This window comes from Oncorhynchus mykiss, chromosome 10 (genome assembly GCF_057628025.1).
Source record: "Oncorhynchus mykiss isolate SJ-2025 chromosome 10, ASM5762802v1, whole genome shotgun sequence".
NCBI lineage: Eukaryota > Metazoa > Chordata > Actinopteri > Salmoniformes > Salmonidae > Oncorhynchus > Oncorhynchus mykiss.
The window spans coordinates 8,410,004-8,424,757 of record NC_143031.1 but is presented as its reverse complement, the minus strand read 5'-3'; the positions used below and the strand labels follow the sequence as shown (position 1 = coordinate 8,424,757).

The following is a 14,754-nucleotide window of genomic DNA, read 5'->3' as shown; positions in this document are numbered from 1 at the left end:
ATGTCGCCAGTGTCGCCGATGTGCCTCACTTTCTAACGCACTCATCCCTTAACCATGGACTCACTGCAAATTCTTGTTTGGCTGTTTAGCAGAGCTTGGGTCTGGTTGATAGTCAAGCTCAGGCTTGTTTTGCTGCTAATTCAAAACTGTTTCTTTACTTTCACTGTCATCTATAGAGTTTGGTCAACTTTTCCACTTCTTTATTTATGGTAAGAGTGATAATTCTCCAGATTACAGTTTAATTTAGTTCAGGAATCCATCTTGGTTTAATCTAGTTCAGGAATCCATCTTGGTTTAATCTAGTTCAGGAATCCATCTTGGTTTAATTTGGTTCAGGAATCCATCTTGGTTTAATCTAGTTCAGGAATCCATCTTGGTTTAATCTAGTTCAGGAATCCATCTTGGTTTAATCTAGTTCAGGAATCCATCTTGGTTTCATTTGGTTCAGGAATCCATCTTGGTTTAATTTAGTTCAGGAATCCATCTTGGTTTAATCTAGTTCAGGAATCCATCTTGTTTCGGAAAGAGTCTGCAAGAGGAAGGTGGTCCCGTGTGGCTCCGTTAGTAAAGCATGGCTCTTGCAACGCCAGGGTTGTGAGTTCGTTTCCCACTGTACCAAAAAACACGGGGGAGGTATGTAAATGTAAGCACTCTGGATAAGAGCGTCTGCTAAATGACTCCAATATAAATGTAGTTATAAGAAGTAGTTTCATGGTTAATCAGTGTGACCCTGATGACTGCAAACCAGGGGTGTCAAACTCATATATATATAAAATAGTGATCTACAGTGTTTTCAGTAATGATTTAGGTTCTAGTCAAGTCATATGTTATATCATAGCTCCTCCGCTGTAACCTCTTGGCATAGTGCTGATATGTGGGTCTAGTCTAACCCTGTGTGTCTCTGTAGTGGTTGTGATGTGAACAGCCCGCGGCGGCCAGGCCCTAACGGGGAGGGGGGTGAGGAGGCCAGGGACGGACAGTCACCGCTCCACCTGGCAGGCAGCTGGGGGCTGGAGGAGGTGGTACAGTGCCTTCTGGAGTTTGGAGCCAACGTCAACACACAGGTACGTCTCGCTCGCTTACTTAGGACTTTTACTCCTGGACATTACTCCTCCTGGGCCTACAGCTTTTAAACATATCCAATCTCACTGACTGTCACTCCTCTAAGCACAGGTATCTCACACGGTCATCCCTGTGATAGATTCCTCCACTTAGAGTTGCGATTTAAAATAATGATTCATTGTTGAGTAAGGAGCATCTCGTGTCTCCTATCCGAGCCCGTTCATCGTGGCTAATATGAGCTGTGTAACCCAGGACGCAGAGGGCCGAGCTTCAATCCACGTTGCCATTAGCAGCCAGCACAGCGTCATCATCCAGCTGCTCATCTCCCACCCGGACATCCGTCTGAACGTACGTGACCGCCAGGGCATGACCCCCTTCGCCTGCGCCATGACCCACAAGAACAACAAGGCTGCAGAGGCCATCCTCAAGAGAGAGCCTGGGGCTGCCGAACAGGTGAGAGCGACACACACACACACACACACACAGCTTCCTCTTTTGGCCCATTTACTACAGTGTACTCCATCTGACATTGTTTATATAAACCAAATCTCCTCCCCAATCCTTCGCTCTCTTTTTCCCCTCTCAGGTGGACAACAAAGGACGTAACTTCCTGCATGTGGCGGTGCAGAACTCTGACATCGAGAGTGTTCTGTTCCTGATCAGTGTCCAGGCCAACGTGAACTCCCGTGTGCAGGACGCTGCCAAGCAGACCCCTCTACATCTAGCTGTTCACGCTGCCTCCGAAATGATCGTCCGTAACCTGGTAATGACACCCTGCTTCCTCGTCTGGAGCTGAATGGGTTTTTCACCAGTGCCTGGGACCTCACAATATGATAGTATCGTATCGGCCCCCGCGTATCGCGATAATATCGTATCGGCCCCTACGTATCGCGATACGGTATTGTGATTCTCACCATTTGTATATGTATTGCGATCCGATGTTCCAAACACATAGCTCACTATATGTCTGCTTCAGAGGGACGAGAGAGAGAGAGCATGGGAAAATGACTTTTGATCAGTCATGGAACTAAAAGTACTGAAAACATGTTGGCTCCACTATTTAAAAAGAAGATGGAGAACAAAGCTATAAGGTGGAAAAATAGTGGAGTTTTGGTGCAGGTACAGCAGACTGGCGATAGCTAACGCTACATAGCAAAAACGTATAATTGTATTCAAAAGTATCGATTATAATATTGCAATATGTAACAATCATTTTTTTTTGGCCCATCACTAAGTAACACTGTTCTAGTTGTACAGTGGTTGCTCCACTAAACGTTTTGCGATTATGCTGCTGTACGCAGAGGTAATTTGTGGATTAGTACGGTACCCTGCGTCACCACTTCATTGATCCAGACCACCACAAGGGGGAGTTAGAGCACTGATTATGCTTTCGGGTCCTACTGTGTCTGGGCGACATAAACCTAAATAGAAACTGATAATTGTGCACGACTTCAGTATTGCTTACTAAAACTGTTGTTACACTTAAGGTTTTTATTATTTTATTTTGTTAGGATTATTTTGCTCTTAATGTAGTACTGTAGACCACGCCCGACCGGTCACGTAGTACAGTGCCTGAGTGGCGCAACGGTCTAAGACACTGCACAGCAGTGTTGCTACAGATGCTGGTTCAATACCCGTGCCGGCCACACTGGCAGACCCATGAGATGACTGTAGGTTTTTGGTTTCTCTCCCTCTAAAAACTCTAATTCTAATAATTCTAAATAACAAACTGGATTTATTTACAAATTAGTAACAATGTCTCACCCCATGTTCAAGAATGGCCTTTTTCTCACTAATTTTACATTATTTGAAAACAAAATAATCTCTGAAATATTGTTATTTTTTAAACAAAGCGATTATTATTAATTTAGAATTGTATAAAAGCCCCTTGGATATTCTCACAGATTTATTAGTAGGACAATATATATTGGTCATGGCTCCCGAGTGGTGCACAATGGGATTGCCTTGCAGTTGTCCAGCTGTATCCACTGAAAGCGCACGAGGTCACTCTTTCAAAATGCCGATGTTTATTTAGTTATGGATCCATAACGAACTACTATGGGAATAAATACCACTGAATTACAGAAATATTGGAACAAAGCTGTCTAATGAAGGTAACAAATTGTTGCTTAATGGAAAATACTCTTTCAAACACACACGGTCACGTTGTACAGCGCCATTATGGCTATTAGCAGGTAGCTGGACAATAGACTTGCCTAGAAGGAGAGTAGGGGGAAAATTCTATTGTCAAATGTATTTTTTTTGTTAAGTTGGCTGTATCACAACCGGCTGTGATTGGTTGCTATTTCAGTTTAATCCACCAGAAGAAGAAAAACGAATAATACAACAAAGTATTATGTATCACTTCCGGCTGTGATTGGGAGTCCCACAGGGGCGGCACACAACTGGCCCAGTGTATCTCTCCCTTTAAAAACACAAATAAATGTTTTGGCCTTTATTCAGATTACAATCGCTCACTTTCATATTTTTTTTTTTTAAACGAAATGACCTCCAAAATATCATTTATATATTAAAAATATTGTTATATATAATCAAAAAAAAAAATTATATATTAAGTTGATGGCACAGTTATATAGACCGACGCCTACATAAGACTGAGTGAGTCACTCATTCATGGCTTTGGATCAAAATAAATAAGTACCAACATTCTTTCTGATAGTCTTTAATAAAGAAATGTTTTGATTATCCTGACCTGGACAACATGTACAGTATTATCATAGCCCATGATGGGCTGGTAGCAGGACAATATACCTTTACCAACACCTCTCTGTATTTTGATACTTTGTGGATGGGGCCTCCCCAGTGGTGCAGCTGTCGAAGTCACCGCAATGCAAAATGCGTTGCTACAGATACGCCACCGGGAGACCCGTGAGGCGGCTTTTGGTTTTAATTTAGAATCCTCCAATCCTCTATATGTAATTATTGACGGAGAGTCATGTCATATTTTTTTCGATATACTGTAGGCGACATGAGTCTCACTAGTGTTGAGTAATGTGCTGTTAAAAGTGGTGTAGGTCTTATTTATTTAAAGAGCATATTGAAGTTAGAAGCAATTGGATTTGAAGCAATAGCCTCAAACTATTTAGCACAGTTTTGCGCTGGTTTGAGACGAGCATAGGGACTGGTCTTGATAAATCAATGAGATTTTTATTTTCACTGAATCTCCTTTTGGATATTGTTTAGACTACAATTAGGGTGTAGAAATGTTATGCTATTAGTGTAACCTTTTATTTAACTAGGCAAGTCCGTTAAGAACAAATTCTTATTTACAAGGACAGCCTACTCCTTCTTCCCCACCGGGGAATTGAACCCCGGTCTTCCATCTGCCCGCATAACACGGGGATTCTTTAGCTAAATAGCCAAGTACTGTAACCTACTCCCTACCGTCACGTTGTACAGCGCCACCCAGAGGGTTTTACATTTTTCTTGGAATAAAAACAGTATAATATTAATCAAATGAATTAAGCAAAATTTCTTAAAAACAGTCCCGTACACTATGTTCTTCCATAAAAAGGTTTTAAATTCTCTAGTTCAACCACTATTGAAGGCTATCAAATGCTTCTCAAATATACCCTCTGGTGGTCAAACTAGCACTAACTAGCATTGATGGTACCAGTGGTTGGCATATAATTCTGCAGCACCATGCAAGCTGTTCCGTAGTACGCTGCAACTTTTAAAGGACGAAGCTGTTCTTCTGTCAGGATAGCTGACTGTCTGTGGGCTCTATTTGAACAAACATAACAGTAGACTTCTGGTGCTCTCACGTGGCGCTATAGCTCCATGAGTGACAGAAATATTTTTTCACAGCGGGAATCGTGGGCGAAATGGCTGACGGTGGCGTGAAAGGGCTCTTTTGATTAAAAAAAACTTTTAAATAAGCTGTAGGTGTAACGAGGGCTTGACCACTCGCTGGTCAATCAACGTGCTCCATGGCTTGGCTTAGTATGGCGTGTGGTGGTCTCAAGTTGTGTGTTTTTTGACAGTTGTCATTAACTCCAATGTCTTAGAGCCACACGTCTGTCTGGGACTTTCATCTTAATTGCAGCCGCGGTGTGCAGATGGTCAGATGGTGAAGCGTTTAACACGACCGGAACCGCGTTAACATCCTCTTATGAGATACGCAACTATAAAAGAGACAACCTGGAACGCAACGTGAGTGAGTGTGTGTGAGACTGGTGTCTGACTCTAGTATGTCCACTGCAGCTGCTGGCCGGGGCCAAAGTGAATGAGCTGACCAAACACAGACAGACCGCTCTACACCTGGCAGCCCAGCAGGACCTGGCCACTATCTGCTCTGTGCTGCTGGAAAACGGAGTGGACTTCACCGCTGTGGACGAGAATGGCAACAACGGTACAGGCCCCCCGGTTTCCCAAAATCTTCTTATGGCTAAGTTCATCGTTAGAACCTTTTTGAAGGAACATCGTTACATCTCAGAGACGTTTCCCCAAAACCATCGTTATTAACATTGTGCTTGAAACGGCTTGTTATTTAACGACTGACCAATCGTAGAACAGAGAAGTGCGTCGTTAGGTGATTTTTAAAAAAAAAGACAAAATTATTTGCCCTTCAGCGTCACTTTTATACACACAAGATCTCTGCTAAACACGAGATCTCTGTAAGATCTCTGCTAAGCACGAGATCTCTGCTAAGCACGAGATCTCTGCTAAGCACGAGATCTCTGCTAAGCACGAGATCTCTGCTAAGCACGAGATCTCTGCTAAGCACGAGATCTCTGCTAAGCACGAGATCTCTGCTAAACACGAGATCTCTGCTAAGCACGAGATCTCTGCTAAACACGAGATCTCTGCTAAACACGAGATCTCTGCTAAACACGAGATCTCTGCTAAACACGAGATCAAGATGTTTCTGTCTCTCTGTGACCTCTGATAACTTCAGAACGAATGACTACAAATACAAAGTTGCCAGTGTCTTTGAGACTGTTACAAACAAGCGAAAGACAAATGAAAACCAAGAGGACTATTAAAAGACAAACACAGTGTAGACTACATAGATCTATATATTGAAATACATTTCATGTTCATTCAATTGAGTTTTATTTAGCTATTTGTACGCTACTATAATTTTTGTCTCAATATATTTCATGATGTATAACGTGATCAACGATGTGTCAAATCTTGAGTTAGTCCGTTATTATATGGTAGGCATTAGAATAAGCCGCTCCAATATTTTGCAGCCGTAGGTATCTCTCTAGGAGCTGATCCGTCGTCAGTATTGTGGAATAATTATAATATTAAGGTAAGATTTGAAAGGGAGAAAGCTGATCCGAGAGCAGCGCTTCCTTTCTTTTTATCCTATCAGTATCGACACATGCCTTATAACGGCGCTCTTAGCGAACGTTCTGTCTGCGTGGTGTTTTTTGGGAAACGCATGTTAAATTTTAGAGCGTTGTAGGACAGATGCATTGTTAAAATAAGTTCCGTCACTATATGGAAACCAGAGCCGTAATGGCCCTGAGCCGTAATGGCCCCGAGGCGTCATGGCCCTGAGCCGTCATGGCCCTGATTCATCAGGTCAGCACCCCTAATCTGCTGTTTATGATACTTGCCTGACAAATAAGGGCCTTTTTAACTCTAGTGGACATCAAGTTGTCTCGCGCTACAAAAACGGGAGATGTGATGGGCTTCTGCCCCAAGTGGGCTGTTCCGGCTTACTTACTGACTCTTTTTAAACTCCTTTTTCCCTGTTTTTCCTCACGGTTTTGTTTTCTCTTGTCCTGTCCGTCCTCAGCTCTGCACCTGGCCGTAATGCAGGGTCGGCTTAATAATGTGCGAGCCCTTCTCACAGAGTCCAACATCGACGCAGAGGCCTTCAATCTCCGGTGCGCTCCTGCTCTCACCGATTCATAACTTCAGCCATGGTGCTGCTCTTAATGGCCATTACACAAAAGGTTTATTGTGTTTTTATTCACTGAACACTTGTCTGTTTTGTAGGGGCCAGTCACCGATGCACGTCTTGGGGCAATATGGGAAAGAGAATGCGGCGGCCATCTTTGAGCTTTTCTTGGAGTGTATGCCTGAGTACCCTCTGGACAAAGTGGACAATGAAGGGAACACCGGTAGGAAGGAGAGCAGGGTTCTGCTTCAATCTCTATCTGACTGATTGGATTAAGGCTCCTTTGGGTTTAGTGTTTCTGTCCTGACTAACAACTTGCTTAGTTAGTCTCAAATGTTTGACTCGTTATAAGCCATTATAATGATATTTATTTATCCTCTTTATCTAACCAGGTAAATTATTTGGGAGCACATTCTCTCTTACAATAGCGAATAATACTAAATTAAAGGAACCAAGAGGTATATATGTTCTAGAGAATAACATCAATCATTTTTTTGGGGTTCCTCAGTTCTGTTGTTGGCCTACATGAAGGGCAACGCTAACCTGTGTCGTGCCATCGTGAGGTCTGGTGCACGTATGGGCCTCAACAACAACCAGGGAATCAACATCTTCAACTACCAAGTAGCCACCAAGCAGCTGCTCTTCCGCCTCCTAGGTTAGACGCTCGGTCACACCTGGAATGGATCTGCTGTTGGTGTTACATACCGTATTTCAGTGTAGAGGACCTACAGCACATAGTTCACATTAGGTCACCTGCTTTGACATATCATTTAGGTATAGAGAAGAGTTTACATTGGATCCTTGGAATAATCCTGATTTTTATTGACACTCGGGTCAATACATTTTGAATAGGTATTTTTAAGAGGATGGTGGGGCCATTCTCACTATGTGTTTTGTGTGTTGTTTTTTTTTAGATATGTTGTCCAAAGAGCCCCCGTGGTGTGATGGATCAAACTGTTATGAATGTGCTGCCAAGTTTGGCGTCACCACAAGGAAACATCACTGGTAAGTACCGGAAAAACAGTTTCTTAATAAAGACTGCTTTTGTCCTTCCCGAGAGAAGTGAAATTGTTAGTTCCAAGTCCTGTTGTCTTTGACAAGTTATTATATCAGACCTTACTCACCAAATGTTCTCTCTGCTCATCTTTCTCGCCCTTCTCCCTCGTTTTCCTTCTTTTTCCTCCCTGGCCCCCTCTTGTCCTCCCCCCTCGTCTCACCCCAGCCGTCACTGCGGCCGCTTGCTCTGCCACAAGTGTTCTATAAAAGAGATCCCCATCATTAAGTTTGACCTGAACAAGCCCGTGCGGGTCTGTGATGTCTGCTTCGACGTGCTGACTCTGGGTGGGGTGTCCTAATGCAGTGGACAGCCTGCTCCTCCATCCTTCTCTCCCTCCATCTTCCCACCACCCCGACACCATAGGCTGGGCAACAACAGGAGATCGGGTGACTCGGCAGTGGCAGCCAGGGCTAGTTATTGGACAGAGTTACAGACAGACCACAACCTCTGTACTATTCATTCCAGTCTATCAAAACATGTTAGCTAATGTTCCAACAGGACTTAAGAAGTAGAATATAAAAACATTGTACATGTTTTTTTTTTTTTAAATCAAATTAATCACGTAGTGAAAATGGGATAAAATGAAAGTAGCTTGGCTTGACTCAATGACTCCTGGACTGGACTGGACTGGTTGGGGAGAGGTAGATGTTAATCGTATTGTCATGATTTGACCCCTGATATCATTCATCGGGTGTTTGAAGGAATCATGAGAATCATTGATGAACTTGTGACGGTGTCAGATTGAGTCAGTGATGAACGTGTAATGGTGTCAGATTGAGTCAGTGATGAACGTGTAATGGTGTCAGATTGAATCAGTGAAGAACATGTAATGGTGTCAGATTGAATCATGAGAATCGGTGATGAACGTGATGGTGTCAGAGCCCTAACCCTGGTCTCGGTTGAGAGCAGACAGACAAGACCGCATGTGTGCAGCAGCCGAGCTGGCCTACTCATCAAATGAATCCATCCCTGCACTGTGCTGGTGAGACAGGAAACAGCAGCCGAGCTTGCTGCCCTCTTAAGACCTGCCCTGCCGTTACAATCAGCCGACCTTTGTCCCGAAATGTGCACTCGTTCACTTCCCTTCATGGATTCAGAAGAAAAAGGACTGCTGTATTTTCTCTTAGCTGTGTGGCCGTGTGGCCGTGTAGCTGTGTGGCCGTGTGGCTGGTTCTATATGAACAAGAGACGGGTTGGTTGGATTTTAAGGGAATGGAGTTGACAATTTTTTTCATATATAAAAAAAAATACATCTATTTGAATTGATGATTCAGTGATGGAATTAATGATTAAAATGTTCATGAAACACTAATGGGGTTAAATATATTGCTGAATATATTGCTGAATTAACTCAATACTTAAAGTGAGACCTCTGCTTTAAAAAAATAAAAAATCAAATCTTTGTGAGATTATATTCACATGATTTGAAATGTGACGGAATAAAACAACCTCCTTAAGTGTTTCTCGACCACACGGTAAAGATTTAGAGCATCGGTAAGTGGGACTAGGCACTCAACTATCACGTGAGGTGTTTTCTATCAGAACTGGAACGGCTGAGAACACCTTTACCATTGAGGATTTGTTAGTCCCAAAATGCATAATAATTATTGCTTTGAAATTGTACTTATGATAAAATACCTATTATGCTTATGCATGTCATTTAATTTGTAGCCTATACTTTTGTATTGTCTTATAATCATTGTGAATTGTGTCTGTTTCCCAGACCACCAAAGTGTACATTCCAAGTCCATGAAATCTGGGTCTTTAGTAAGGTGGTGTTGTTGGGGGGGGGTGGGGGATTTATATGTAACATGCTCCAATTGGTATTGCCTCAAGTGTTGTCTTGACCTGGCAGGCTAGTTTCCCAGACCCAGATTAAGATGAGTCCAGGACAACAACAACAACAAAAAAAGCACTTTCAATGAACATGTTCAGGCCTTTAGTCCAGATAACCAGCCTGTATGTTTTAATGCGTCTGGATTTCAAAACCTAACAGGTGCACTTTATCAAAGATCACATGACATTTCTGACATAAGGGGAGAGAATGTGAGAGGAGTTGGTGGTGGCCATTGGTCCGTCAGTGGTCCACTATAATCATTGTTAAATTGTACAGAAATGTATAATATTTTTGACCACTACAACTGTTTTGTACTTAATGCAGTTTGTGCTTTTTTTTTTTTTGTTTGTTTGTGACAAAACTGAAATGTTTGCCTCAATCTTTTCTGAACGTTGTGTTCTCTCTATGCTCAGATATCTAGCCCGTCTCTTCCTTCTGTGTCCTTTTTTTTTAGAGAAAAGGGAGGACGAATTTTCATAAAGTTAATCAAAAATAAAACACAGAATCTTGTTTTTCACTCTACTTTTCATACAACAACAAAACATGAACTTATTTCTAAGATGACGTTTCAGTACAATTTCCTGGTACACAACTTCCTGGTACACATCTGTCCTTATTGTCTTCACATCCCATCTGACAATTACCAAAACACGTATGAAACAAATTTAATTTCTCTATCTTCAGATTTAATAGTAAACATTTTCCTTCTATTCCTAGTTAGTGTCAATTAGTTGGCATACTGCACATTAATTACACAGAACTTAAAAATGTACATGCATAAAGAACTAAACAGAAAATCAACTTTGAAAATAACCAAACTGGCATAAATCAAATACCCAGTAATTCTGATTAGGACACCTTGGGAAGTCCCTGAATTTTAAATAACAGTATATAAGCCATTCTATAGTCTTTTTGCAAGAGGCTCAGCCTTCCCAGAACCCCCTACTCTCTGACAGGACATGAGTCCGCGTGAGGGGGGCAGTCCTCGTACTCCTGAATGTTTGGGTTTTCCAGCGTGGAGGAATTCTGGACACACACACAGCGAGAGCGGCCCGAGCCAGGAGAGAACAGCTTCCTAGGTACGCCGGCCCAGTCTCTCTGCACTCCACCACTAAGGAGAAAATAACAGTCAAATCAGAGGTTCATGCTTAAAAAAAACAGTTCATTCCCTAATAATACTTCCAGAGACCATCTCTGTAATGCAGCCTTCCCCCAAACTCAGGGCAAAAAAACAAAACGTGCACTAACTACACAGCTGATTAAAATGATCCAAAGCTTGATTATTTGAATCAGCTGTAGTGCTAGGGGGGAAAACTAAACGTGGGAAACACTTCTTATAACGGCTGTGAATATTCTATCCAGTCTGTTTTATAGCAGGAAAACAATACGTATTTATATGTTGGCTCCCCCAAGTGTAATGAAATCTTTCAGTATGGGACCGTTTGGACCTGCACACGTTGCTCCACCACCACATAGGCTAGTAAATACAATGGGCGCGTTCGAGCGCATCAAATCCGTGGTGCATTGTGACTGATCTACAAATAATAAAATGAGCAGTTACTCATTTTGCCAAGATGCAAGGTGATTCGTAGTCGGCCTGCCTGCCACGTAGTCGGCCTGCGACGCCGGCTGCAATGTGGAACAAGTCCAATGTTTCTCTGTGCACCATGTCGTCAGTACCTCTTGGTGGAGCACCAGACCCGTCCTCTCCTGGCAGCGTTCCACTCCGAGTTGCAGGCTGGGAGGTGTTGCTTCTCAGCCAAGGCTTGGTCTTTGAGTCTCCGCCCCTGCTCCAGGGCTGCCTCCACCTGTAGCAGGGCCTCGGTGGGCTCTCCACGCTCACTGTAGAACCGTCCCACCAGTCTGCCTGTAGCATAGGGGACTTTAACCTCACACTAATGGACTTACCTTCCTTATACTGTCAATGGGTTCTCTGTATACACCTGTCCTGTGGGCTAACAATGTCTAAGTGAAAATACATGACACATTTCTTTATGAAGTCCCTTGTAGACTAAACCATATCACGGGCTTGGATAGTTTCCCCATTCTGAGAAATTATGTATTTAAAAGGTTTAGTCCGCAAGGGAATTTATACCCCCCAAAAAAGTGTATCATGTATTTTCACTTGTATAATGTATTGAACAGGTACTGGGTGCAATAATATCAACCTTGTGACAAATGTTCATTGATCAAATGGACCACGGATCCTCACATAAAGATACCCTGGCCTGGCATACAGTCATTGGGCTCATTTGAGCACTAAAGCAAAAGTAACCGAATGTAGACTAAAGTAGAGGTGATCCGCTCGAACACAACTCATTGTATGACACGCACCGACAGGCTCGTAGTCCTTGTGATAGAAGGCCAGCCAGTCGTACAGGGACACCACCTGAGCAGGGGACAGACTAGACAAGTCATCGGTCAGACCAGTGTCTGTGAAGTCCCCAGTGACAAAGGCCAGAGAAGCGTCTTTACCTTAAAAACAAGGGGGAATAGAAAGCAGCATAAACATGTATTCACACGTCTGACAAAATCTGCGTCTCTTATTTTTACGTGTTTGGAATGTTATATAATGTACAGGCATGTTCACAATTAAGAGATCCGCTGTTAAAGGACCCTGGCACGTAGATTTAAAACAATTTTTTTTAAATCACCTGCAAAGAAACGATAACCACCACCAGGACCATAATGCTTCATCCCCTTTTCTACATCGAACACCTGTCCTAAAATGGCCAGATAAAGGCCCTTGCTGTTCTCCTCTCCGCTGTACAGTGATAACTCATCTTTGATTATGAGACGCGCAGGTGGAACTGTCGATTGAGGTGCATCGCCAGTAATGTTGGCCCAGTCCTGACGCAGTAATAGTATCGCCACTAATACAAAAATAAACGAAATGATAAACCCTAACATTATGTCTATTCCTTGTTATTTGCCGTTATTCTTTGACCAATGTTCAGTCATTGACAAAATGTTTCAACGATTCTGTTGTTTTGTTTTTCCGGGTATGCATTTCATCCGCGGCACATGCTTACATCCGTGCAGATATACGAATGTCTTCTTCTGTATAAAAAAAAATGGCGGTTGGCAACCAAAAGGTGAATTACCGCCACCAACTGGACTGGAGTGTAAATCAAATCAACCTGCCATTTAAAAAAATTAAAAATATATATTTCACCTTTTATTTAACCAGGTAGGCTAGTTGAGAACAAGTTCTCATTTACAACTGCGACCTGGCCAAGATAAAGCATAGCAGTGTGAACAGACAACACAGAGTTACACATGGAGTAAACAATTAACAAGTCAATAACACAGTAGAAAAAAAAGAGAGTCTATATACATTGTGTGCAAAAGGCATGAGGAGGTAGGCGAATAATTACAATTTTGCAGATTAACACTGGAGTGATAAATGATCAGATGGTCATGTACAGGTAGAGATACTGGTGTGCAAAAGAGCAGAAAAGTAAATAAATACAAACAGTATGGGGATGACCCTTCACTTATTCAAAAATACAATACAAAATAAAACCCACCACCCTACTTTGACCCTCTACACCAGGCCAACAGCCTGGGAGGAAGGGACACGGCCATTCAACACTCCCTGTAACTCCTCTGCAGTAAAATCTTGTACACCCAAGTACCTCTCTGCAGCTGCCACCACATCACCTATTTTCTATGCTTTACATTCCATTTCTGCGGTACCGACGATAACCATGGCAATGAGCGCTAAAAAGCCATCCTTACTGAAGCATATTTCATTCGTATGTCTACTATTTATACTTCTGATCCCCAGCAACATTGGCAGTGAACTCATACCACTTATTTGGGGCGGCAGGTAGCGTAGTGGTTAGAGCGTTGGTCTAATAACCAGAAGGCTAAAATATCAAATCCACTGAGCTGAAAAGGTTAAAAAAAATTGTAATTCTGCCCCTGAACAGGCAGTTGAACCCACTGTTCCTAGGCTATCATTGAAAATATGAATATGAATTTGTTCTTAACTGACTTGCCGGGTTAAATAAAGGTTCAATTGTTTTTGCTGAAACTACACATTCCTTTGTTCCATGCCCCCCTGCACACTCCTCATATCTACGAATCTCCTTCCTACACACAGATGCAAGATAAACATACGCTTGACACCTGAAACACTGTAGTGGGTTTGGAACAAAAGCTCTTACGGGATAACTGATATATCCTTTACATTACTTTGTCAGGTAAAGACTCAGAATCAAAACACAAAAGGACAGACAGTAACTCTTCTGTTACACCACAGATTTACAAACCATCTGTTTAGTGGTTTTGTAGCTCAGTGGTTTGGACATACGGTGCATTCGGAAAGTATTCAGACCAATTGACTTTTTCTACATTTTCTTACGTTACAGCCTTTTTCTAAAATAGATTAAATTGTTTTCTCCCCCCTCAATACCCCATAATGACAAAACAAAAAACAGGTTTTAGATTTTTTTTTGCAAATGTATAAAAATAAATTAAATGAAATATCACATTTACATAATTATTCAGAACCTTTACTCAGTACTTTGTTGAAGCACCTTCGGCAGCGATTACAGCCTTGAGTCTTCTTGGGTATGATGCTACAAGCTTGGCACACCTGTATTTGGGAAGTTTCTCCCATTCTTCTCTGCAGATCCTCTCAAGCTCTGTCAGGTTGGATGGGGATTGTCGCTGCACAGCTTTATCAGGTCTCTCCAGAGATGTTCGTTCTTGTTCAAGTCCTGGCTCTGGCTGGGCCACTCAAGGACATTCAGAGACTTGTCCAGAAGCCACTCCACCGTTGTCTTGGCTGAGTGCTTAGGGTTGTTGTCCTGTTGGAAGGTGAACCTTCGCCCCAGTCTGAGGTCCTGAGCACTCGGGAGCAGGTTTCCATCAAGAATCTCTCTGTACTTTGCTCCGTTCATCTTTCCCTCGATC

General features: G+C 42.5%; 2 protein-coding genes across 5 annotated transcripts in view; one reads left to right on the top strand and one right to left on the bottom strand.

Moving 5' to 3' along the window:
- ankfy1 (ankyrin repeat and FYVE domain containing 1) overlaps positions 1 to 10,329 on the top strand; it is a 34,136-nt gene extending 23,807 nt beyond the window's left edge. For all 3 annotated transcript variants that reach the window (XM_090188868.1, XM_021617406.3, XM_090188869.1), the window contains 9 exons: positions 908 to 1,064; positions 1,315 to 1,515; positions 1,649 to 1,825; positions 5,287 to 5,434; positions 6,833 to 6,923; positions 7,036 to 7,160; positions 7,446 to 7,592; positions 7,852 to 7,942; positions 8,160 to 10,329. In XM_090188868.1, coding sequence (XP_090044994.1) covers positions 908 to 1,064; positions 1,315 to 1,515; positions 1,649 to 1,825; positions 5,287 to 5,434; positions 6,833 to 6,923; positions 7,036 to 7,160; positions 7,446 to 7,592; positions 7,852 to 7,942; positions 8,160 to 8,292 — 1,270 coding nt within the window. In that variant the 3' untranslated portion in view covers positions 8,293 to 10,329. The remainder of the gene's footprint in view (positions 1 to 907; positions 1,065 to 1,314; positions 1,516 to 1,648; positions 1,826 to 5,286; positions 5,435 to 6,832; positions 6,924 to 7,035; positions 7,161 to 7,445; positions 7,593 to 7,851; positions 7,943 to 8,159) is intronic.
- On the bottom strand, positions 9,911 to 12,917 carry cyb5d2 (cytochrome b5 domain containing 2). 2 transcript variants are annotated; one of them, XM_021617409.3, is made up of 4 exons: positions 12,486 to 12,917; positions 12,166 to 12,306; positions 11,512 to 11,698; positions 9,911 to 10,942 (listed from the first exon to the last, which is right to left on the bottom strand). In XM_021617409.3, exons 1-4 carry the CDS (start codon positions 12,739 to 12,741, stop codon positions 10,774 to 10,776), a joined length of 753 nt encoding a protein of 250 aa, XP_021473084.2. In that variant the 5' UTR covers positions 12,742 to 12,917; the 3' UTR covers positions 9,911 to 10,773. The 2 variants fall into 2 exon arrangements, with proteins under 2 accessions (XP_021473084.2, XP_090045001.1); XM_090188875.1 differs by having other exon boundaries at positions 11,512 to 11,694; positions 12,486 to 12,898.
- Positions 12,918 to 14,754: the final 1,837 nt, after the last annotated feature.

Excerpts from the sequence above, each read along its gene's own strand:
- cyb5d2 (XM_090188875.1), bottom strand. The coding sequence starts at position 12,741 with ATGTTAGGGTTTATCATTTCGTTTATTTTTGTATTAGTGGCGATACTA. Across the intron at positions 11,695-12,165 it reads CAAGGACTACGAGCCTGTCG|ACTGGTGGGACGGTTCTACA; the intron begins GTGCGTGTCATA and ends TGCTACAGGCAG. Across the intron at positions 10,943-11,511 it reads GTCTGGTGCTCCACCAAGAG|TGGTGGAGTGCAGAGAGACT; the intron begins GTACTGACGACA and ends TTTTCTCCTTAG.